Genomic DNA, 26,147 nt, shown 5'->3' on the forward strand with positions numbered 1-26,147 from the left:
ACTAAAATCCTAATATCCTAATATGTTTTTAATATTTCAGAGGACTCTTCATTTTCAGGGTGATGGTTAAGTACCACTTAGAGTTGGATTTGCATTTATTTATTTATTTATTTATTTATTTATTTATTTATTTATTTATTTATTCATTCATTCATTCATTCATTCATTCATTCATTCATTCATTCATTCATTCAATTGTTTATTTACTATTTATTTATTTCCCATGTTGTTATTATCCAGTCTGATTCCATATCTGTTAAGCCAAAGAGGAGTGTAGGAACAGGAATGAAGTTGATGTTTATAGAGTGAAATATTACAACGTCTGTTATGAATTATGTCTGCACTTTATACCTGAACTGCAAATGCTCTTGTCTTTGCGTAGAATAAAATAGATGCTATTCTTCTCTGTACAAAAGAAGGCATAAGGGGAGCTTTGCTTTCTCATTGTCTTTTTAAAAACTTCCCTCATAACCATGTTACGAGCTTTTTCTTCTCTGTACTCTTCTATGTACTGTTGTCAAATCTCTGGTTCTCGGGATGCTCCTGTCAGTAGATCTCGGAATACTTTCTGTGCCACTTAGCTAACAAAATCTCCCTGTGGGAAAGATTGAGAAGATGAGAATATATTCTTATAAACTCAAATAGTTTGTAATCCATGGTTTGCACTAGAAGAAAATAAAAGGCGAGTGTACAGTTGATCACTGCGTTTGCAAAGTCTGGTGGTACGAGCAATGGTATGTTCTATGCATTGTCTTTTCTGAGTTGGAGGTGTATTCTTCTCCCATGTTTTTACCACTGTCTTGCAGGGCAGCCAGTAGATATCACTTTAGCATTGTAAAGTGTCAAGTGCTGTAAGAGTATTCTCCCTCTGCCTGCCTGCCTGCCTGCCTGCCTGCCAGCCAGCCAGCCAGCCAGCCAGCCAGCCAGCCAGCCAGCCAGCCAGCCAGCCAGCCAGCCAGCCAGCCAGCCAGCCAGCCAACCAGCAGTGGTAGAGATCTCTTGACCTATCTTTGTGATCTTGCACTTTATGGTCCACTGTTTCTACTCACCCTCACTTGGTTCCCACAGTGAAATGTCCCAACCTCAAGGTGAAAAATATGTGTTCAGGGCCATCTGGGTTCTAGGCAGGGAACAAAAGCTCAGTGTGGCGAACCCTCAATAATTATTAGCAGAAGGAGATTAAAATGTCACAGGATTTGTTTCAGGAGCATAAATAAGATTTTGGGTAACCTCTCTCTTTTCCAGTCAGCATGACTGATGGAGATAATTATTTCCTGTACGTATTTGCAGCCACCCACTTTCATAAATAATCTAGTGGGAAGCATGTATCTCATTTCCCGTTCATTAATACAAAAAGTGTAGAAGCGGGTCTAAAGCAAAGCACATTTGCAAGATTAGGGAAGCGGCCAGCTTTTGGGCTTTCTGTTGATACAAAGCTGATTTCTTCTTGCCTCTTTTCTATCTTATTTCTTTTTGATGTCGCTGTCACGTATTCCACTGTTGCCACTGAAGCTGTTCCAGACTTTCCTATGTTTACTGCTTATCCCTAAAATTATTCCCATTTTGACAGGCCTTACATGAAAGAACGTTGTTTTATTTCAAACCAAATGTTAATGTTGCTTTTACTTTCATATTTTCTGTGTGAAAATATAGGCAAAGGTAAAGTGACTGACTGAGAAATGGATGCAACTGCCTGAAAGATCCAAGGTTTTTATAGGAAGCTTAAAGGTCAACAGCAAACTCGGGCTGTCAAACCAGGTTTGGAGTTGGTTTGCGTGGAAAAGAATCTTGTTTCTGATCGAGACAAATCCAATTTTGGTCAGCGACTGTGGCAAATCATAATGTTGTAGCTTTGCTAATCATCATTAAGCATAATTGCACATTTTGTTTCTTTTTAAAAACGTTGGTGTGTCTTCTGAGGCTTGTGGCCAAACCATAACAGATATTCAGTTACATTGCCTCAAGGAGCTTTTGTAGGTTTGTTTTTTTATATAGTTGGAACACTGATACGATTTGAATTTCAACAATGATCATATTGGGTGTTCGGGAAAGTAATTAGCAGCTAATTTTTGCTTCCAAATGAATGTGAGCGACTTGCTTGCCCTTTCTCTTTTGTAGGCATTTTTTTTGGTAAGGCACCTGCTATCTATGTGGTATGGATACCATGCAGTGAGTAATGGGAAGTCTCACTTTCTAATAGAGGATTGTCCAGACAGGGATGGTAATCAGAAGGCCAAGGACCATCCTTTAATTGTCCATTTCCATTACTCTTTAGTTCTACTGACTATACAACATTTAGATAGCAATAGCAATAGCACTTAAACTTATATACCACTTTGCAGTGCTTTCCAGCCCTCTCTAAGCGGTTTACAGAGTCAGCCTATTGCCCCAAACAATCTGGGTCCTCATTTTACCAACCTTGGAAGGATGGAAGGCTGAGTCAATCTTGAGCCTGGTGAGATTCGATCTGCCAAACCACTGCACCACTGCGGCTCTTATAGATGCTTGTTAAAAGCTCACCCCCATTTCTTTCAGATCCCTAGATGGTTAGTCATGACTGAATTTGTTTTATAGTTGAAAAAGATATATCTGAGCAACTTGATTTGACATTGTATAATTTATTCTGTTGGAATGGAACAAAGTAATTTTGTCAGGGTGCTTGTTGTTTTAGTTTTTTGCTTATATTATCAATGGATTTCTTATTTAAAAGTGTCAGATTTGCATCTTATGCTAGACTGTTCAGACATAGAAAACAGATGCGTTATGAGTTACCTTTCCTTCTTTCCATATCTGTGCATCTATCTGTCTGTCTATCTGTTTCTCTCTCTCTCTCTCTATCACCTATCTACATTTTCAGGTAGTAGCAGAAAGATTTTGAGGGGCTTTATATTTTTTATTTGTTTTTAACTAAAAATTAAAATTCAAACACTGTAGCAGTAGACTTATTTTTTATATAAATACTGGAACAATGATCCACAAAATCGGTGCTTACTTTTGACAGCTGTAGACTTGCAGGCCTAATTGAAGGCAACATTTCTCCCAATGTGGAAAATTTTAATAGCCTCTCCAGATAGATAAGGAATCTTTACTCTTATTTTTTTTTTCCTCCCATTGTTTTGTTGAGAGCTGGTCAGAGAGTCTGAACTTACATTTTTCAGATCCTGGTAGGCCATAATCCTGTGAATAAATCAGAAGGACTCATTAGTTAGAGAAAACATTTCATGATGTTTTGCTGAGGGCTGCAAACAGCAATTTTGCTATTAGTCTGTTTATATCCTCCAAAATTCTGGTAATATTTTTAATGAGTTGGCTAGCTCAAAGATACTGTGGCTTTTTATATTCTTGGAGATTTAAATCTAATTCTATTTTGCATATTCCTCATAAGCCATGGCAGAGCGAGCATCACCGACTTCAGTTCCCACTTGCCTCACTTATGCTTTGTATAAAAAGAGGGATAATATAAAGCTCCAAGTCAGTTGTGTGTTTTTCAAGTGGATGGAGCGGTTGTGCATTCTGTGTATCTGTGTGTGTGTGTGTGTGAGAGAGAGAGAGATTAAATGAGAACCTTATTTGGTTGGTAAGAGAAAAAGTACGGTATGTTAGTCATTCTCTCAGTGTCTCCAAAGAACATAAAAAGACATAGAAATTGAAAGCGTATTAAAAGACACCAATGGCTAATTGCTATAGATAACTAAATTGATCTACTTTCAAATTTGGCTTCTATTACTATCTTTTTCGGGGGTAGCATTTGGGTTCATACACCCTATCAAAAGGCGTGAAGTCATGAAGGTGATCCCCTATGGCAACTATTACTGTGTAGCAGAATGTCAAGTTCATCGGTAGAGTTGGCCACTCATCGCTCCCCCTGTTGGCCTCCCTTTTTGCCCTTGAGGGGAAGAGGAAGGCTTGCATGAAAAGGAGAAAGAACAGAGCCAGGATTTGCTGCTGCTGCTGGTGGTTTTGCCCATACCATGTTGACCTCCTTTTGAGAGGAAGAACAGGACAAAGGGAAAGCGAGACAGGCCAATCAGCAGCATTGGAAAAGGATGTGTCATTGAGGAAGGAGATATGACTGCTCATGGCCAAGATGGTCCAGATTAGGACCATTGACCAGAAGGTTTTCTTTCCCTCTACTACCTCAACATATGAGTGTGCAAGTTTACAGTAGATTTTAAATAAAGGTGGACAAAAAACAGGACATTTAGCTTCCCTATTTCCTGTTAAAACCTACATCATTTATTAGAGGTGGACCACAGATATGAACGTTATTTTGCAAATGGTCAGAAATAAACAACCCAATATCAGTCAATTGCCCAAATAAAGAAAGCTGAAAATTCTCGTGCTGAAAAGAGATTCTCCTGTAGCTTTTTATGGAGAGCTGGCAGGAGACAGAGGCGCAAGATATTTGAATATTGATTATTTTAAATAGAGCTGGCATTTGATACACAGAAGTGTCTGGAATTCTTCCTCATAGCTTCATGGGTTTGCTGCAATAAATCCATTTATCTGAGCTTTCATTTTGTGAGAAATACTTTCTTGCTTTGTCAACTGAGAGATGCCTGACAACAGATTATTCAGATCTGGACCACAGATTACTTAAATTTGAGCTCCCATCAAGTTCTTGACTGGCTGTAAGTACTGACTAGTTATATGTACTTTAGCTTTGCTTTCCCATCTGGAAAATTAAGATTATAATGGTGTTCTCAATAGTGATGCAGTCATTTTTATAACAGTGGCTGTAAAATATATTGCATTGCATTAGTGTAAGGCAAAAGATAACGAAAACCATTTATATTAGCTCAAGCAATCTTTTTTGTTTTATAAAAGTCTGCAAGCCTTGCAGACTATTTAGAGTAGCACAAATGGACGTAGCAATTTGAAATATTTTCAGAAATTACAATTAATTATCTTTTAACAGTATGCTAGACAGCAGAAGTCAGAATTGCATTAAATGGAAGGCACAAGAATTAAATATCACATTAAAAGTAGCATTTTTAGGATAAAATTCTCTTGACTTTCCTTGATCAGTTCATTATAGGCATCTTTTAATAAATGGATGATGCTTGTCAAGAATAAATGAATAATAATAATAATAATAATAATAATAATAATAATAATAATAATAATAATAATAATAATAATAATAATAATAGGGAGGTACAGATTTTCCAGATTAATTCTGTGGCCTTTTTGAAGTGAGCCATCACATGATTGGGACCTGTTTTACAACCGTTTTACAAAAGTTGTTAAGTGAATCACATGGTTGTAAGAGACTCCAGCTCTCCAAATTGATGTTGCTTGTTGGAAACCAGCTAAGAAAGTCAGAAAATCACGATCATGTGACCATAAAATATGGCAGCTGTTCGTAAATGTCAGCTGGTTGCCAAGCGCCCAAATTGCGATCATAGGACAGTGAGGGTGGTGCAATGGTGGTAACTTTGAGGAGAGGTTGTAAATAACATTTTTTTGGAGGCCATTGTAACTTTAAGCCATCGTTAAATGAACAGTAATAAATAGAGAACAACTTGTAAAGAATGTCTTTTATGTAACCAGTTCTTCAGATACAGATAGTCTTAGGTGAGCTGATTTAAATTGACAAATTTAATCAGTTGGCTGTAATAGTGCTGTAACGTGTAGATAATATTAATAGGTACTTGAAATTGAAATTTAGAACCTCTTTATGCCCACATCTCACTCAAGGATATATTTTCATAAATGTGTAGAGGCAACACCTTCTAGCATGAAGTCTGAGAATTCTGGGTATTATAATCCTATATCTTTGAAGATCACCTAAGGGCTGTGTAAGGTCCTGCTTCTCAGTCTTCTCAAGAAAGCAGAATTCTTGAAACAATTATCACTTCAAAAGGAACTTTTGTTGAAAGATAGTGATAGCAAAGGGAATGTAGGCAGGGTCTGTAGTTTCCTGCACAAAGAGTTAGGTTAAATCAGTGCAAGCAAAGCCCCTCCCAATGTCTAGTTCAACATTGAGCCAATCCTGCAGTGCAAAGATGTTTTGAGAATCTCGGGCAGGGAAGGTGATAACTGTCAATTCCCAGGTGCTTCGGTTTCACTTTCTCCTGTGGTGAGATAAAGCAGATGGCTCAAAGCAGGGGTGAAATCCAGCAGGTTCTGACAGGTTCTGGAGAACCAGTAGCGGAAATTTTGAGTAGTTCGGAGAACCAGCAAATACCACCTCTGGCTGATCCCAGAGTGGGGTGAGAATGGAGATTTTGCAGTATCCTTCCCCTGCCATGCCCACCAAGCCATGCCCATCAAACCAACCACGCCAACAGAACCGGTAGTAAAAAAAATTTGAATTTCACCACTGGCTCAAGGCACATTTTTCCCCCCTCCCTAAGATGACCTGAGGCACATTCCTTCGCTCCTCTCTATTTTCCACAAGGTACAGCAAAACAAAGCAGAAGAAACCCCATGCACAGAATCCCCCCACAAACCTTCCACCAGAATGGCAACAACTTATGGGACCTGACAGGCTGCTTTAGAAAGGCTTAAACAATATTTTGCATTTTTGTGGAGAAAGGCCCTTTTTTCATACTTAATTCTCAAATAATGACCTCGCAAATAATGATCCCAAGGATCGGGGGCAGGACTCCATTAAATTGTAATTGTCTTTACTCTTTGTAGGTAGAAAACAATTGCTTTCTGTCTCCGGCAGCAGCACATTATACAGCAGTGGAACCGAATCCGAGTTTGAAGGCAGGAAGCGTGATGAGGAGGAAGACATCACAGACATTCATTCAGAATGTGAAACAGAAACCACCAAATCTCAACGGGAAGGAAGTCAGGGAACCGATGTGGAAGAAGAGGAAAACTTGGGGGAGACAGAAACAGAAAGCTTGAGCACCAAGAATGTGCCAGATATCTTCTATGAAGAAAAAGTGGAGATGACCCTTCAGGACATGAGTCCGGGCCATGAGAAGCTCAAGCTTATAGGGCTGGTAGACATGGGGGAGGAGGAAGAGAAGGATAAGTTAGTGCATTTGAAAAGCAGTGCTCTAGAAGGATATCCGAGCAGGAAGCTTTCTGAAGATAAGGAAGGTGGTAAGTATGGTTTGCAGAGAGATCTGTATCAGGTTTGGTGAATACAAGTGTGTTGCTTTGTTGATTTTTAATTGAATGCTGATTTTCTGGTGCCATGTTTTGATATTGCATATGAATAAAAATCCTGCTTGAATCTTCCTAAATCTATTACTATCCTTGAATGGGGCAAGATTTTGCTTTGAGGTATGTGCCAGATAACTGGTAGAGGTTTGTCTTGAAATTGCCATGCTATCTTATTCTTTCAGGTGTTGGAATTGAGCACTCTTGCATATATGACTTTTGTGAGTCTTTCTCTTGTCTCCATCTCCGTGGTGCATGGGACATTTGTTGACTGAATTAATTTAATTTCTAGTTAGCCAGGGGGCAAAGAGAGGATATGAATCTTAGATCAGTGAATATGCCTGGAATTGATAATGACCATCATTGAAATTGTAGTTGTAGAATTCGTACAAAAAGAACAACATCAAAGTAGTTGTGTATCTTTTGTAAAGACTCAGAAACACAGTATTTAAAACAAGTTTTTGTGTCTTTTTATCATTTGGAACAATGAATTAGGAGCCCCAGATACAAGATATTTTTTTCAGACTTTTCATGATCATGGAGAATATGGATTGCCATATTAGGTTATCCTACTTTATTCTCTATTAGATTATTTGACCATCTTGGCTACCATTGCCCAACACAACCTTTCCAACCTGTCGCCCACTAAATACATTAGGCTACAATATCCAGAACTGTAACCCATGTGCTTATTTTTGTGAATCATAAAATACATATTATTTACATGATCATTCCTGTTTCCTGTCTCAGGTCCCTTTGGCAAGAAAGACAGAAATATTCTATTTTGTTTTAATTTAGCTCGTGATGGAAATATTGTAAGGGTGAATCAATTCATACTAATTAGCATGCTATCAGTGGTGATGCAGGCATGAAAGAAAGCCATAAGTCATGCTAATATTTTTGATTTGTGGTTTGGAATATGTTCCTTGGATGGTGATATATTATGTTCTTGCTTGATTTAATAGATTTTGATAGATTGTTTCATATTACTTTGTGTTACCGGATTTACTAGTTTGGCAGGGGCAGAAGATTATAAAATGGTAATTGTTCGCTAGCATCTTGGTGCTGGAATGCTTTTCATTGCCTTGCAATTTTTTATGTATAAAACATGGAGGAATATTGAAAAAAAGACAGAGCTGGATAATTATGCTGAATTATTTATAGGTGTTTAGTTGGTTGAGGTACTTTCCTTCATCCATATGCTAGGTTTTCAATATGAGTGACTTTGCAATTACACTGTTAGATGAGATGAATATTTAAGTACAACTGAGGAATGAAATTAACCACTTAAGAAGAATACATACAGAATTACATATTATAATATTAAACGAAAGTGTGGAGAAATCATGTAGGTTGAGTCAATGGCCTGCCCCAGATTTTAGCATAAAAGAGTATTGTTGTTTCTATTTTGTTCATATCATGATCATTAAATTACTGTGCAATGGTTTCAGTTTTCAGTGAGTACAGCATTTAGCAGTCTCTTCAAATTCTGCCGCTGTGATTGAACGTAGTAAAAATGTCAGCTACCAACACCTCTTTAAAAAAAGTTTTACAGGGTAGTAGTATGGTATGGTATGCCTTGATGAATGTCCTGGCAAACAAAGAAAAATTTGTTCCTTAACATTTTCTGAATGGAAATGTGAGGGGACATGTGAACATTCTAATGGATGATATTGAAGATTGTTTTGGGAACAGCAATATATTCAACCTTGGCAAATCGTTAAGAACATATAATGCTTAATTAACCTATTAGGTTGTGGTAAGAGATCAGATTCTAAGAATGGCCTGAAGTTCAAATGCTGTGATCGGTTTTGGTCACATCCTTTTATTCACAGAACAATCATCCATACACAGAATGACTCTCCTGTTTTAAAGTAGGCCTCAGATTGCAACATTTGCCAATAGTCAGAGAAAAGTCGTTTATAAGAATGGCCTAGAAGTGACATATAAAAGAAGCATATATGTGAAAATGATGCAAGGACATTCTCCCTTAGAAATGTATTTACAGGTGGTACTTCTCAAAGGCCTGTCAATTGAATGAATCTTATTTCTTAGCACGTTGCCCAAATTCAGTGTGAGAGGCATCAACTCTTCTCCCTTTTAGCCTCCCATTGAGTTTCAGGCACCAGTTGATTACATCTGCGTATTTTGGCTGTTTTGCATTTTTTAAAAGCCATTGGTTAGGTTAGGTTTAATAGGTTAGACAGAGTAATATTTTCCAACATTGTTAATTTGAATATATGTGGACTTCTGCTCCCAGAGATCATCCAGTTAGCAAGCTGGTTGGGAAATTTAGGGATTTGAAGTCCATACATTTTCAAGTTTTCAAGTTGAAAAAGAGAAGGTTAGGGTTAGGGTTAGGGTTAGTTGATAGTTACAGCACCTCTTCAAATATATGTGTACAATAGCAATATAACAAAGATCTCAGACCAATTGATTAGGTCCATGGTGGGCAAAAACTTTTCAGATAATATTTTAATTCTGTTGGCAGGGAAAAAAAAGGAAGAAAACTTAGACATCAACCCACAGAAATTTATATATGTGCAAATGCGTGAGGGTCTTCTAATTATTGAAAGTCCTTGATGCTAGTTGTATCCTTCATGGTTGGATCAGTGGCAGGTTGTTTAGGATCCACTGTAGCCTTAAACTGCACATTGCAATCTTTTATCTACCTTGCTTACATTGTACAGATAAAATAAAGTAATCTCGATACACCAATCAGTATTTATTTCATGATACATATATTAATCTCTAGGTGATGTGGCAATGCTAATTTTTTTCCTACAAAATAGCAATAGCACCTAGACTTATATACCACTTCATTTACTGCCCTCTCTAAGTGGCTTACAGAGTCAACATATTGCCCCTAACAATCTGCATCTTTGTTTTACGGACCTCAGAAGGATGGAAGATTAAATCAACGTTAGTCAGGATCGAACTGCTTTCAGTCAGCAGAATTAGCCTGCAATACTGCATTCTAACTACTGCACCACTAAGGCTCATGCATTAATAGGGTGTCCAGATTTAAGGAGAACCGTCAGAATTTTCCTTTTTAAAAAGACAAAACATAAATGCTGAAGATCTTTTTTTTTTACTCTTACAGAGCAATTTCTTTCTCTCTTCTTTAATGATATTTTGGACAGAAGAAAAAGATGTGCTGTTGTTTAGAAAATCATAGTTTCTGAGCTGATAGGAATAAGAGATTAATAATAGACATTTTGTTATAAACAACTGAAATGTAAATAATGTAATTATTAACACAGTAAAGTAACAGTGAAAATATTAGTATTTCTTTAAGCTGTCATGGACATAATAATAATAATAATAATAATAATAATAATAATAATAATAATAATAATAATAATAATAATAATATTGTAGAACTGCATAGCCAAACTACATATATGCACATGTTGAGCACATGGGGATTTGCATTGAGCCTTTCCTGTTCATCAAAATGAGACAAAACTTGCAAGTTATTTTACTTCCTTAAGGAATTAACAAAACTATTGGAATTGTGTCAGGAAGCTTAGTATTCAAAGATGCCCTTAGTTTATCTGTGATGGAATAATAGCTTTTCAATTGTATTGTTCCTGTTCCTTTTCTTGTTGCTATTCATATCCTGCCTTCAAGATACCTTTGTTTTTAATTTGTGCACAAATTAAAACCATTTCTGAACAAAGGTGACCTTACAGCTTGGTGGTATTTGAAAGTGGTGAGTGCTTTGTGTAATTTTTGCATGGGAGAGATAGCATTGCATGAGATTTTCATTGCCTAAAGAACAAATGACGTTTATTGTTTATATGTGTACATAATTCATTTTTAAAGTAAAGAATTTTACTGGATCTTAATTGCCATCCTTAGCTAGTTGTAGAGTAATTGTAAGCTCGTTTTATGTTCAAGGATGGCTTATTTTATTTTATTTTATTTTATTTTGCTTTCTCTTTTGCTCTCTTTTTATGATTTTTTTGAAGATCGTAAATCGGTCAGAGAGAAAATAGCTGAGGCTATTGAAAAAGATCAGCTTTTGAGTTCTGAACCTGAACCTAGTGATTACAGTACAGAGGATGAGGAAGAACATATAGCAGTTGCTCAAGGTAAATTTGAAGGTAAATTCTACTGTTGCACGGAACCTGTCTTCAATATTTCTTTCAGTTAAATGCTGTGTCTAATTGATGTTTTACACCTTATATTTTATATTTTTCTTCTTTTTCTCTCTTTCATAGGGGGAAAAAGTTTCTCAATCACTACTGTCTTCCTCAGGAAATAGTGATCTTTGAAGCTGCTTCACCTTCAACCCCTTCCTTGCACACATCACCCTATGTGCTACAAAATTCTTATACAGGCAGGGAACTCAGATATAACCTAGGTCAGGAACAACAACTGTAGACTTCATTGGGCCTTCCCCAGCCTTAGAAAGCAGAGCTTTCTAGAATAACCCAGATTGGTATTTCTTAAAGTTGGCCACTTTAAGATGTATGGACTTCAGCTCCCAGAATTCTCCAGCCAACATGAAGTCTACACATCTTAAAGTGACCAAGATTGAGAAAAACTGGCCTAGATTATTTTTGCTGGCATAATAGCTGATGTTTGGCTGCATCGTAACAGCCTTTTTTCTTGTCAGTTCTTCCCAGTTCTTACATATAAGCACACACAGTTGATCTTGTCATTAATGGTGACAAGATTGTATCACAAAATATATTCCCTGTACCTCCTGGAAGTCATCTTTTAAAAAAAGGACCCTGCCCACCTGACATTGCTTGCTTGCTCATATCTTAGGCTATCCAACAATTGTACACAGCATGTTAAGTGGGCATCTTTGCCATCACAGGAAGCACAAAGTAAACAGGTCACATTTTAGGATCGTCTGTAGCTCTATATTATATGGAAAAAAACATAATAGTGAGATGAAATTGTCTTAAATTATTGAAATCTCTGAGGAATCCTCAAAAATAACTCTCTGGGACTCTGCAAATAATGACACACTCCTATTCTAGACTGTTTTAAGAATGGGTAGAGTCCAGGTCAGATTTTAACAGCTATTTATTCTCCCTGACAGTGAATTGAAATCTCAGCCATGCAAAATCCAGTCATAAGTATAGTAGGAGAAAAATGTAAATACTTGACAAGTTTCCATGCTGTTGCTAGAGGGGAAGTATTTTATGCGCATCAGGTGGTGCAATCATATTGTCAATATATTTTATACAGTTCTGATTGCCTGTTGTGGAAACCCAGCAATTTTGGTTTCTAAACTGTGCTTTATGGTTTAGCATTATGCATGACCTTCAGTTGAGATTTATTCAACAAATCATGTTATTAATGTTCATGAAGAAACCTATAAATATATACAGATGTTGAGTTTTCTTTGATATTATAAGAAAATGAAAGTCAGCATCAGTTACTTATCTTCTTTAATGTATAGTTTGGGCCTTAAGTGCCAAAATCCCCAACGTTGGGATACATGTTAGAGTGACAGCCTCTTCATGAGACTGACCAGCAGGTAAGAGTTTAGATGCTTTCTTCCACTTCACACAATATCATGCAAATTTTACTGCTCCTATAAACCATTTTGTCAGAAGGCAAATTGAGGTTTTCTTAATAATACTATTTTTTTTCTATTCTCCGGGCTGAATTATAAGCACTTTCTTTAGCTTTGTTCCCTAAGAAACAAGTTTTGATTCCAAGATATATCTCATTTGATTGGATTGTTCATTGAAAGTCACATACAGTATAAAGGTCTAGATGGATGCTATCAGCACTTCAATTTCAACAGGTTTTAGTGCCAAGTACTTAAAATATGCAAGCATACAGGTCAGAAAGGTCTATAAGAATCTACTTATATATATATTCCATTATAATATTTTCCTTAACCTTTTAAGGTTTTAGAAGACAATTTATTGAACAAAATTAATAATAAGTACATTGAGAGTTTGTACAGTGTTTCCAATTAAAGGAAAAAGACTCTAGTGTAAACAGAATTAGGCAACAATCCAAAAATAAAATTCTATGAAAATCCATTGGACATTATGTTTGTGTGTAGTCCTGTATTACCTGTTGCACATAATTCTCACTGAAATCAGTGGGAAAAATAAATCCCAAATCAATTAGGTTTCATTATTCTCAAATAGGCTTAACACTATTTTTCTATATATATTCTGATGAGGCACTGTTTTGGCTTCAAAAAATGGTGACTTATTCCCATCCAGACCAGAATATTTTATTGTTCCTCACAATTCCTCCTGGGTGGGTCCTACGTTGTTCTGCTGATATTTCTAGAAAGCAGTTATAAGGCTTCTAGGTCAGACACATTTACACATAGCAGTGAAAAAAATCAAGATTAGAGGAGCAACCATAAAAAGGCTCATATGACAAACATACAAGGGGCAGGACTTTATTTGTGGCTTCCACATCTTAAATTTTTAACCCCTTGAAGACACTCTGTTTTTGGTCCCATGTAGCTATTTCTCACTTCCTACTAATCAGCATTTTTAATTCACTTGTTTTAACTACATGAAAAGTCATATTCATATGAACCTAAATGTACATTTATACATATATCATTTTCTAAAAGCTAGGAATTGTTTTATGATAGATCCAAGAGATATAGAACATTCCAATTTTTAGAAAGAAAGTTTCTGGAAACATGATACTTGAAAAGAAATTATTATACCAGATATTCAATCCATTCATTTTCTCCCTTATGCTTGTGTTTGTATAGACACAAAGCCTTTAGGTGGACAATAATTTCATTTCATTACAACTAGGACCAAACTTATTTTGCAGTCTATAATATGTTGTGTCTAAAGCATTTGATTTTACAATAAATTCTCAGTTATTTTGATGTAGGGCCACATCAAGATATATCACTTTTGTGTATATCTGTGTGCACATTGACCTTTAATGTTTGATTTAATCCATTTCAAAACCTTTATATTCCTTTTTTCTTTATATATTTTTATTTTTTCAGAAAGTTAAAATGCAAACTCAAAAAAATAATAATAAATAAATAAAGAAGAAATTTTGTAAAACCCCCAAAACATGATTAGTCAAAACTATGTAAATCAGTAGAATAGCTTTCACTACCAGAGAGTGCGTTATCTCGTCACCAACTTCTTAGAGCAAAAGTGAAAGTGGATTAAAGTTCCAAAGTAAACAGTAAGAAAATGAAAAGTTTATAAAAATCCAGCAAGGGGTTATAGTTAGGTTGACATTCAATCAGCCTATTAGTGTAAATCAAAAAATAAAAAAAGCCTAGGTGTGTTTAAAAAAAACGGAAGGGGAAAGATGATAAAAGAGCTGACCCTCTGATCTTTCTGACTGAGAATTGTGGTCATCTTCTCCAAAGATACATGATCATCTTAGGGTCATCCTAGGTAATTTCTAATGCTCCCATTCAAATCTAGGGAGCAGCTTTGGCTGTATAACCAGCTGTTTGTCTGCAAGAGAAAAGAGATCACCTATTACCACCTTGGGGGCAAAACCTTTATATTCCTATAATATTAATTTTCTGGAACTGTTTTCTTTTTATGGACCTTTTCTGCCCTGGAGAACTTCTAATTGATTTATCATTTTGTAGTCCAACTTCAGTCATATGGACACTCTTCAATACTTTATAATATTTAGTTTTCAGAGGAAAAGGAAGGCTTTGCTGGGAATGTTTTGTGTAAAAGAAGTAGCAAAATTAGTAGTGTAGGAGGAATATCAGACAGTTTGTAAGGTAGACTAATAATGAACCATACAAGAGCGAATTTCCAGAACACTCTTCTCTCTTAACTAATGTAGAATAATGTGGGACCAGAAAATTAACTTGTCCAGTTTACCATTATATTGTAATTGCTGTTACATTAATCCAAAAAGCAAAGCCACTGATGGCTATCCATTCAAAATGGATGGGCTAATAAGGGCAGGTGAAACACATGTCAATGCAGTTTTTTAAAATGCCACACTGATAAAATTGTCACAATTACAACTCATACTGTGCTTATTTTAATAGTGCCAGATGGAGTTTCCTTGGCAAAACGATCAAGAAGGACTGAATCGCTAAAGGCTGCAGAGCAATTGAAAAAAGAGAGAGAGATGATGGGCAAGGAAGGAATAATTGAGGAAGAGGAGCTTGTAGTTGGCAAAGGCCCTAAAGAAGCAGCTCTAACAGAAGAACTGCTAGCCGCCCAAAGACCAAGTCTTAGAGGAGACCAGGCACTAAAACCTGAACTTGTGGCAGGAAAAAGAGAATGGGGGAGAGAACCCACAGAATCAGAACTGGCCAGTTTAGAAAAAGAAATAACCCCCAAGGATGGAAAAATGGAGAGCATGGCAAAAGCATGGAAAAATGGAGAAATGGCAAAAGAACAGAAAGCTGCTGACAGAGAGGACGTTCTAGGGGGATTTAGATCAGAAGAGGAAGAAGCTAAAGACGCCCAAAGAGCAGCAAAGAGAGAAGAACATGTGCGATGGCGGGTCCCTGAGGGAGAAGGGGCAGAAGTCACTGAGGCACCAAAAGCTTTAAAGACGAGAGAATTAGAAGGAATTAAGGCAGTGGACAGAGACATGCTTGAAGCAAAAGAAAAGATGAAAGGAGAATATGAAACAGCTAAAGATTGGGAGGCAACATTTGCAGAAAAGATCAGTATGGGAGAGGTACCAGAAAAGGTGGCAGAAGCTGAACCCAAAGAAAAGGTAATTTTTCAAGAAAAAAAAGATAAAGCAGAGGCCGGAAAAAAAGCTGACATAATGGGAAAGGAAAGAAAGGATGAGGCATTTTTGAGGGAAGATGAGGAGGGAAAATATGAATTGAGGCCCATGGAAACAGAACTTAGACCACCACAATTAAAAATGGAAGATGTTCTCTATGAAGATGAAAAAGCAGCTGCTGCAGAAAAGGCAGCAGCTGGTGGAAGAGAGGTTCCATCTAAAATTGGAGAAACAGTCCAAGACATTTCATCCAGATGGGATGAAGATTTATACCAAGAATATCCAGATGTGACTGGAATGAAAGCCATATCTACAGAAGATTTAACCCTCAAGAAAATAAAGCCTTTGGTGGGAGAGGCCTTCCTTGACCATGAAATTGAAATAACTGAGGAAGATAAGTTAGCAGGCAAACCATATTCTGAAAGAGAGAAAGGCAGGCAAGCAAGAGCAAAAGATATTTTGGCAATTGAGCAAACAACCCAAGGAGAAAAGGCTATAGTACAACCTGTAGAAAGAGGAGCTGACGAAAGAGGAAGAGAAGAAAGGTTAAAGTCCAAAATGGCAGCTCCAGAAGAGAAATTGGACTTGGAGAAAGAAGGGCTTTATATTGAACCCGGTTTAGAATCTATGGCAGTGCTGATGGAAGAATTAGCGAAGACGGAAAAGGCAAAAGGAGAGATGTGGGTTGAAGAGGCAAAAGGAGAAATAAAAGGATTGTCTCCAAGACAGAAAATGATTGAAGAACAACAGAAAGCACTCAGAAGAAAGACAGAAATTGAAGAGGAAGGCACTGAGAGGGAATTTAAAGAAGAGGCAGAAATAGATGAGACAGAAGTGAAAACTAAAGGGAAAGTAGGAAAAGGAGAGGTAGGAAAGAAAATGGAATATCCATGGGAAGCAGAAGGAGACATGGCACTTAAAAGGGAGGCAGAAACTGGAGAGGCTAAAGTCAGTGTGGGACGTGAGGGAGAGTTAGAAGTCACAGAGGCAGAAGCTGACATGACACTTAAAGGGGAAGCAGAAAGAAGACTTACCAAAGCTACATTGCTACCCAAAGACAGGTTAGATGCTAAAGAAGCAATAGTTGACATAACACTTAAAGGGGAGGCAGAAACTGAACATGCCAAAGCTAAGGTAGGACCTAAAGGGGAATTATATCCTGAAGAAGCAGAAGCTGAGATGATATTTGAAAGAGAGGCAGAAACTGGACATGTCAAAGTTAAAGTGGGACCAAAAGGGGAGTTACATGCTGAAGAAGCAGAAGCTGAGATAACACTTGAAAGAGAGGCAGAAATTGGACGTGTGAAAGCTAAGGTGGGACCTAAAGGGGAGTTATATCCTGAAGAAGCAGAAGGTGAGATGATATTTGAAAGAGAGGCAGAAACTGGACGTGTCAAAGTTAAGGTGGGGCCTAAAGGGGAGTTATATCCTGAAGAAGCAGAAGCTGAGATAACACGTAAAAGAGACGGAGAGCCTGGATCTGTCAAAGCTGACGTGGGGCCTAAAGGGGAGTTATATCCTGAAGAAGCAGAAGCTGAGATGACACTTGAAAGAGAGGCAGAGCCTGAACATGTCAAAGCTAAGGTGGGGCCTAAAGGGGAGTTATATCCTGAGGAAGCAGAAGCTGAGATGACACTTGAAAGAGAAGCAAAAACTGGACGTCTCAAAGCTAAAGTGGGACCTAAAGAAGGATTATATCCTGAAGAAGCAGAAGTTGAGATGCCACTTGAAAGAGAAGCAGAAATTGGACGTGTCAAAGCTAAGTTGGAACCTGAAGGGGAATTATATGCTGAAGAAGCAGAAGCTAAGATGATATTTGAAAGAGAGATAGAACCTGGACGTGTCAAAGCTAAGGTGGGAGCTAAAGGGGAATTATATCCTGAAGAAGCAGAAGCTGAGGTGCCGTTTAAAAGGGAAGCAGAAATTGGACGTGTCAAAGCTAAGATGGAACCTGAAGGGGAATTATATGCTGAAGAAGCAGAAGCTAAGATGATATTTGAAAGAGAGATAGAACCTGGACGTGTCAAAGCTAAGATGGGAGCTAAAGGGGAATTATATCCTGAAGAAGCAGAAGCTGAGGTGCCGTTTGAAAGAGAGGCAGAAATTGGACGTGTGAAAGCTAAGGTGGGACCTAAAGGGGAGTTATATCCTGAAGAAGCAGAAGGTGAGATGATATTTGAAAGAGAGGCAGAAACTGGACGTGTCAAAGTTAAGGTGGGGCCTAAAGGGGAGTTATATCCTGAAGAAGCAGAAGCTGAGATAACACGTAAAAGAGACGGAGAGCCTGGATCTGTCAAAGCTGACGTGGGGCCTAAAGGGGAGTTATATCCTGAAGAAGCAGAAGCTGAGATGATATTTGAAGAGAGGCAGAGCCTGAACATGTCAAAGCTAAGGTGGGGCCTAAAGGGGAGTTATATCCTGAGGAAGCAGAAGCTGAGATGACACTTGAAAGAGAAGCAAAAACTGGACGTCTCAAAACTAAAGTGGGACCTAAAGAAGGATTATATCCTGAAGAAGCAGAAGTTGAGATGCCACTTGAAAGAGAAGCAGAAATTGGACGTGTCAAAGCTAAGTTGGAACCTGAAGGGGAATTATATGCTGAAGAAGCAGAAGCTAAGATGATATTTGAAAGAGAGATAGAACCTGGACGTGTCAAAACTAAGGTGGGAGCTAAAGGGGAATTATATCCTGAAGAAGCAGAAGCTGAGGTGCCGTTTAAAAGGGAAGCAGAAATTGGACGTGTCAAAGCTAAAATGGAACCTGAAGGGGAATTATATGCTGAAGAAGCAGAAGCTAAGATGATATTTGAAAGAGAGATAGAACCTGGACGTGTCAAAGCTAAGATGGGAGCTAAAGGGAAATTATATCCTGAAGAAGCAGAAGCTGAGGTGCCGTTTAAAAGGGAAGCAGAAATTGGACGTGTCAAAGCTAAGATGGAACCTGAAGGGGAATTATATGCTGAAGAAGCAGAAGCTAAGATGATATTTGAAAGAGAGGCAGAACCCGGACGCGTCAAAGCTAAGGTGGGAGCTAAAGGGGAATTATATCCTGAAGAAGCAGAAGCTGAGGTGCCGTTTAAAAGGGAAGCAGAAATTGGACGTGTCAAAGCTAAGATGGAACCTGAAGGGGAATTATATGCTGAAGAAGCAGAAGCTAAGATGATATTTGAAAGAGAGGCAGAACCCGGACGTGTCAAAGCTAAGATGGAACCTGAAGGGGAATTATATGCTGAAGAAGCAGAAGCTAAGATGATATTTGAAGAGAGATAGAACCTGGACGTGTCAAAGCTAAGATGGGAGCTAAAGGGAATTATATCCTGAAGAAACAGAAGCTGAGGTGCCATTTAAAAGGGAAGCAGAACCTGGATATGTCAAAGCTAAGGTGGTGCCTAAAGGGGATTTATATGCTGAGGAAGCAGAACCTGACATGACATTTAAAAGGGAAGCAGAACCTGGACGTGTCAAAACTAAGGTGGGAGCTAAAGGGGAATTATATCCTGAAGAAGCAGAAGCTGAGGTGCCGTTTAAAAGGGAAGCAGAAATTGGACGTGTCAAAGCTAAGATGGAACCTGAAGGGGAATTATATGCTGAAGAAGCAGAAGCTAAGATGATATTTGAAAGAGAGATAGAACCTGGACGTGTCAAAGCTAAGATGGGAGCTAAAGGGGAATTATATCCTGAAGAAGCAGAAGCTGAGGTGCCGTTTAAAAGGGAAGCAGAAATTGGACGTGTCAAAGCTAAGATGGAACCTGAAGGGGAATTATATGCTGAAGAAGCAGAAGCTAAGATGATATTTGAAAGAGAGGCAGAACCCGGACGCGTCAAAGCTAAGGTGGGAGCTAAAGGGGAATTATATCCTGAAGAAGCAGAAGCTGAGGTGCCGTTTAAAAGGGAAGCAGAAATTGGACGTGTCAAAGCTAAGATGGAACCTGAAGGGGAATTATATGCTGAAGAAGCAGAAGCTAAGATGATATTTGAAAGAGAGGCAGAACCCGGACGTGTCAAAGCTAAGATGGAACCTGAAGGGGAATTATATGCTGAAGAAGCAGAAGCTAAGATGATATTTGAAAGAGAGATAGAACCTGGACGTGTCAAAGCTAAGATGGGAGCTAAAGGGGAATTATATCCTGAAGAAACAGAAGCTGAGGTGCCATTTAAAAGGGAAGCAGAACCTGGATATGTCAAAGCTAAGGTGATGCCTAAAGGGGATTTATATGCTGAGGAAGCAGAACCTGACATGACATTTAAAAGGGAAGCAGAACCTGGACGTGTCAAAGCTAAGGTGGGACCTATAGGGGAGTTATATGCTGAAGAAGCAGAAGCTGAGGTGATGTTTAAAAGGGAAGCAGAACCTGGACGTGTCAGAGCTAAGGTGGTGCCTGAAGGGGATTTATATGCTGAGGAAGCAGAACCTGACATGACATTTAAAAGGGAAGCAGAACCTGGACGTGTCAAAGCTAAGGTGGTGCCTGAAGGGGATTTATATGCTGAGGAAGCAGAACCTGATATGACACTTGAAAGAGAGGCAGAAACTGGACATGTCAAAGCTAAGGTGGGACCTATAGGGGAGTTATATGCTGTAGAAGCAGAAGCTGAGGTGACGTTTAAAAGGGAAGCAGAAACTGGATGGGTCCAAGCTAAGGTGGTACCTAAAGGAGATTTATATGCTGAAGAAGCAGAAGCGGAGATGACACTTGAAAGAGAAGCAGAAACTGGATTGATTAAAGCTAGGGTGGTACCTAAAGGGGAGTTATATGCTGAAGAAGCAGAAGCTGAGGTGACAATTACATGGAAAGCAGAGACTGGACAGGTTAAAGCTAAGGTGGGACCTAAAGGGGAGTTAGATGCTGAAGCAGCAGAAGCTGAGTTGACAGTTGCATGGAAAGCAGAAACTCGACAGGTCAAAGCTAAAGTGGCACCTAAAGAGGAGTTATATGCTGAAGAAGCAGAAGATGAAATGATACTTAAAAAAGAGGCAGAGACTGGACAACTGGACAAGGTGATAACCGAAGGGTGGCTAGATGTTGGAGAAGCAGAAGCTGAGGTAACAGTTAAGGAAAAAGCAAAAACTATAGAGGCAGAATCTGATAAGCTAGCTGAAAGGGAATTAGAACTCAAAGTGGCTGAATTTGAGGGAACACTTAAAAAGGGGACAGAAGGCAAGGTTGCCTTGAAGTGGAAACCAGAAACCGGAGAGGCAGAGGCTGAGGTGATATCTAAAGGGGAATTAGAAGTTGAAGAAGCAGAAGCTGAGTTGACATTTAAAGAAAAGGCATTAGAGAAAGCACTTAAACAAAAGGCAGTAATTATAGAGGAAGAGGCTGATGTGATACCTAAAGAGGAATTAGAATTTGAAGCTGAGGGGACACTCAAAAGGAAGGCAGAAACTGGACTGGCCAAAGCTAAGATGGTGCCTAAAGGGGAGTTAGGTGCTGAAGAAGCAGAAGCCGAGATGACACTTAAGAGGGAAGGAAAAACTATAGAAGCAGAGTCTGAAATGATAGCTGGAAAGGACTTAGAAGCAGAAGAGGCAGAAGCTGAGGGGACACTTAAAAAGAAGGCAGAAGGCAAAATAGCCTTGGAACAGAAGGCAAAAACTGTAAAGCCAGAGACTGAGGTAGCATTTGAAGAGGCAGGAATTAAAGTTGTACCAAAACGCCAGGAAGCAGAAACAGAAGATTCAGAAGGAAAGGGAGAAGTGCTTTCTGTCGTCATAGGCTCTCTAAATGAAACCACCTTTGGAGAGCAAGGGTTAGTCACCAGGAGAGAAGAAATTATAGCAGAAATAAAACATACCTCTGAATCAGCCCCACAAAAAGAAGCATTTGTTGGAGGAGATATGAAAAAGCAGGAAATGAAAAAAGAACCTGGTCTCCAAACTGGAGTATCTGATGAAGCTGAAACAAGGGAAACATTTCTTTACATGGAAGTACAGGAGGAAGTCATAGCTCCCGAAGAAGAGAAGGAACAGGATGAATCAGACACAGGAGAAGAGATGAGAGAAGGAATGATAACACTTGCAGATGTAGAAGAAGCTCTCTTAATAGGGATACAGCAGCTGATAACAGAAGTATCACAGATCAATGAAAAAGAAAAAGATAAAGAAGAACCTCTGATGGAAAGATCAGCAGAAGAAGAATCAACTCAGGAGTGTCCCACGAGTGAAGATTTTTTTGCTGTTGTAGTAGAAGAAGAAAGGGAAACCATTGAGAGCAGTAACAGTGAGGGGGAAGGAATTGGGGAGCCTTCAGAAGGAACAGGAGATCCTTCAGAAGAAGGAACAGGAGAGCATTCAGAAGAAGGAACAGGAGAGCCTTCAGAAGAAGGAACAGGAGAGCCTTCAGAGGAAGGAACTGGGGAACCTTCAGAAGAAGGAACAGGAGAACCTTCAGAAGAAGGAACTGGAGAACCTTCGGAAGAAGAAACAGGGGAGCCTTCAGAAGAAGGAACAGGGGAGCCTTCAGAAGAAGGAACAGGAGAGCCTTCAGAAGAAGGAACAGGAGAGCCTTTTGAAGAAGGAACAGGGGAGCCTTCAGAAGAAACTCCTTCAGATGAAAAAGATGGAAATATAAACTGCGAAATGGGATTGGAGGAGACTACAGATGAAACCATCACAATGACAAATACCATTCTTTGGAGCTCCCAGGAGTATGAGAGAGAGTGTCACCAAGATCCTACTGGATCTGACTGAGAAGAGAGACACCTAGACTGAAGGTGAGCATGTGCTGATATATAAATTCCCTTCTCACTTCTATGAGTAGTGTATGTCTTCTTCAATTTCAGGTCTTCTACTAGAGGTTTGGGAGTTTGATGGTTCTAATATTGTGCATATCAGACCAGAAAACAGCAGTGGTTATATATGTAGTGGTATTAAGCAGGGGTCTCCAACCTTGGCAACTATAAGACTTGTGGACTTCAACTCCCAATTGAATTCAATTCTGGGAGTTGAAGTCCACAAGTCTTAAAGTTGCCAAGGTTGGATACCCCTGGTATTAAGTGACAGCAACATCAGGAGGGAATATGAGAAGTTGGAGAAGTATCAGGGCCTGAACAGCGCCCTGGGAGGATGTGGGAAATAAAGACCAAAGTGGTCTCAGAGTGGTGGTAAGAGCACTTGGAGCTGTGACTCTTAAGCTGAGTGAGTGGCTTCATCAGATTCCATGAACAACATCAGAAATCTCTGGCCAGAAGAGTGCAGTACTAAGAACAGCTAAGGTACTGTGTAAAATTCTCAAAGTCCCAAGTTTCTGGTAGAGGACTCCAGATTGAGGAAGATGCAAACAACTCAGGGGTGAGAAGGGAAATTTTAAATTATTATATATTTGTCAAATCATGTCTACTGTCTGAGCTCTGGCCCCAGTGTGTCATGGATTAATTAAATGCATTAAGGCCTGCCTCACACTGGCCCATAATATGGTGTGGCTTTCATTTGGCATATTATCCAAAACTCTCCACTGTTGTCTGTCAGCTGTGGGGTATAGTGTACATTTATATATAAACCCAGCCAAGAACATTTCTTCAATGAACCATGATCAACCATATATGAATTAATTAATCCTAGTAATTCACTGGGGATAAATATTTAATTCTTGAAATGATTGTAGGTTAGAGTTATTTAAATAAGTTATTTACTAATTGATTTAGCACCTTGAAACCATGTTTCCTGATGAGTTTATAGCAGTTTATACAGTAATAAACTGTATTCCCCTGTAATAATGCTTTCGGTACTCTTATCTGAGCTATAGATTTGGTGTTTAATTAAAGTTTGGGTTTTTTCTGCACAGCTAGTTCGGTTATCTCACTTAGCAATAGGTTGCATACTAGATGTCCCAAGTGGTGAGAAGATTTTGGATGGACAGTGCTGATCTGGATTTGGCTTCCTTTTATGCAGAAGATCATTGATGATCTATCTAGTTCGGTACTACTTGAGCTTCTTTGAAAATAAAGCTCAACGTACAGTTTCAGCATTTCAAAAAGCATTACATTACTGCCCAATCAATCATCCAGAGGAAAACACCTCTTTGTCTGTAGATAGACAATACTAGCCAACAGACCTTGGATTTCCTCTTCCTCCTCCTCAGGTTCATATTCAGATCTTGCTTAAATCATTCCTATCTGGTGGAAAAGAGCGAGGGAGAGAAAGATACATTTTCCCAAATGCTAAAGTTGTCCCGAGCTATTTCCTTGTCATTCTCAGCCACTTATGTGCAATTTCCCTGACACTGGCAGTTTGGTCTGCTGATCAATAGGGCACTTTAATATGTCCTTCTGGCTACATTAGCTCTTTTTCTAAAATTGAACTCATAAGTATTTTCTTCAACCTGGTGGGCTCCAGATGTAGAACCTTTGAGTTTCCCCACCACACGCCTGGTCTATCATCACATCTCCGTTCTTCTAAAGGAGTCCAGTTAATGGGATACCAAAGTGACTTACCACATTATAGTATTTTCTAGTTGTAATCTCACCCTCTGCTGCCAGCCATATACCATTAACTGGAGACTGAGACCAGAGCTACACTTTTTGCGTGCCCCGTTGCCAATAAAGACCACTTGCCACTCCTTATTGTGCCTTGGGAAAAAGTGAGCATGTACCTGCATATGAAACAACTGAAAGCTAAGGAAGCCACTGCAATGTTACATCATTAGCATAAATCTGTCCTTCCTGATATAAAAGTAGGAAAAAAAAGGTTCAGATATTTTGCTTCTAAAAGTGCTAGAGTTCCCTAACTTCAAATTCTGAATCACAAGATATAGTAATCAGAAGCTAGTTATCTACTGGTAAATGGCATGCTAATTATTGTTTGCATGTGAACCGTTCTTAGATTTAAAAAACAGCCCTGTCCTCCACTAAGGTTGAGAAAGAATATATCGCTCTTGAATGGGCTCGATTAAAATAAATCCTCATTTTTGCTGCCTTAAGAATCCATTGCTATTTTGAAAATTGCTGGGGCTGTACTTGTCTCTTTTAAATTTCCAATCAATTATCTCCTGTATGAGTGTTTCTCAATCATGGCCATTTTAAACTGTGTGGATTTCAACTCCCAGATTTCCTCACCCAGCACTGCTGAGGAATTCTGGGAGTTGAAGTCCACACAGCTTAAAGTTGCCAAGGTTGAGTTACACTGCTCTATACCCTGTAAACCAGTGCTGTCAAATCTGTGGCCCGTGGGCCGGATGCATCATGAGCTGGCTACGCCCAATTTAGCAAAGGGGAAAAAAGTCGCGATATGTCATGTGATGCCGCTGTGATGCCGTGAGTTTGACACCCCTGCTGTAAACTAATATTGTGTTTGTTTGTTTTCCCAGAATGCTTTGGGGTTGGAACTTCCCATGTCATCATTGCTGCCTCAAGACTTGGTGGAAACACAGACTTATTCAAGCATCTTCTTCTATTCTTTTGATGCTTGCCATCCATCTTTCCATTGTTCTCCTGATTACCATGATCATTTACTAACTTTTTTTTCAAGGGAATCATTCTAGACCGGTGCCACCTGGGGTAACTGCCTTCTTTGATTCCTTCACACACATCTGTCACTATGCACCAGGACTGCTCCAGACAAATGAAATCCTATCTAGCCTATTTCATTAATAGCATTCCTTTATAATTCTGAAAATAATAATGATGAGGCCTGTATAACAGCTGCCGCACATTTCTTTTAAAAACAAAACAGAAATATTATGTAATGGGAACTTTCCCAAAATCAACCAGCTAATTCTGCTGCACAGTAACAGTCACTTGAAGTCTTTATGTAGAACAATAAAACACCTGCAAACAGATTTGAACATTTATATGTATTTTATTGCCTGCCTTCATCCCTTTGTATTTTAGGTCTACTTTTTAAATTTAGCATAAGCAAGGGAAGTGCTTAAAGTTCACTCACGTTCTCCAAAAAGTCATACAGAGTGACTCCTGTTAAGCTTTTCAAAAGATCGTTACTGGTCTTGAACTTAATTCTGTACATAATGTAGAAGGTATAGCCAAACTGATTGATACCATAGCTAAAAGGGGAGCTGCATCATTTGTAAAGACCAATATAGGTAATCCTACAGTTGCAACCATAATGGAGCCTGCCCTTAATGGTTTTAACTCATGATGGTTGTAAAGCAGGTTAGTTATGTGACTGACCTGATTTTATGACCTTTTTTGCAGTAGACATTAAGTGAACCCTACAGTCATTAAGCAAATCTATGGTTCTCTATTACGCGTCCTCCCCCCCAAAAAAAAACCAGAAGTAAATGCTGATTTTTGACAAAACCATCATAAAATGTGGTCCTATGAACTGTGGGACACTGCAAATGGCCATAAATGAGCCCAGTTGCCAAGTGCCCAAAATAT

At 38.7% G+C, this 26,147-nt stretch overlaps 1 protein-coding gene across 1 annotated transcript in view; it reads left to right on the top strand.

The window, feature by feature from the left end:
• The window catches only part of ERICH3 (glutamate rich 3), an 80,467-nt gene extending 54,890 nt beyond the window's left edge, over nt 1-25,577 (top strand). Inside the window, exons 12-17 of the mRNA XM_058176662.1 lie at nt 6,646-7,062; nt 11,097-11,231; nt 15,116-18,206; nt 18,266-18,886; nt 19,119-22,526; nt 25,118-25,577. Of these exons, the coding sequence (XP_058032645.1) occupies nt 6,646-7,062; nt 11,097-11,231; nt 15,116-18,206; nt 18,266-18,886; nt 19,119-22,503 (7,649 nt within the window). The 3' untranslated portion in view covers nt 22,504-22,526; nt 25,118-25,577. The remainder of the gene's footprint in view (nt 1-6,645; nt 7,063-11,096; nt 11,232-15,115; nt 18,207-18,265; nt 18,887-19,118; nt 22,527-25,117) is intronic.
• The last annotated feature ends 570 nt before the right edge of the window (nt 25,578-26,147 follow it).

This window comes from Ahaetulla prasina, chromosome 3, assembly GCF_028640845.1.
Source record: "Ahaetulla prasina isolate Xishuangbanna chromosome 3, ASM2864084v1, whole genome shotgun sequence".
In the NCBI taxonomy this organism is placed as follows: Eukaryota; Metazoa; Chordata; class Lepidosauria; order Squamata; family Colubridae; genus Ahaetulla; species Ahaetulla prasina.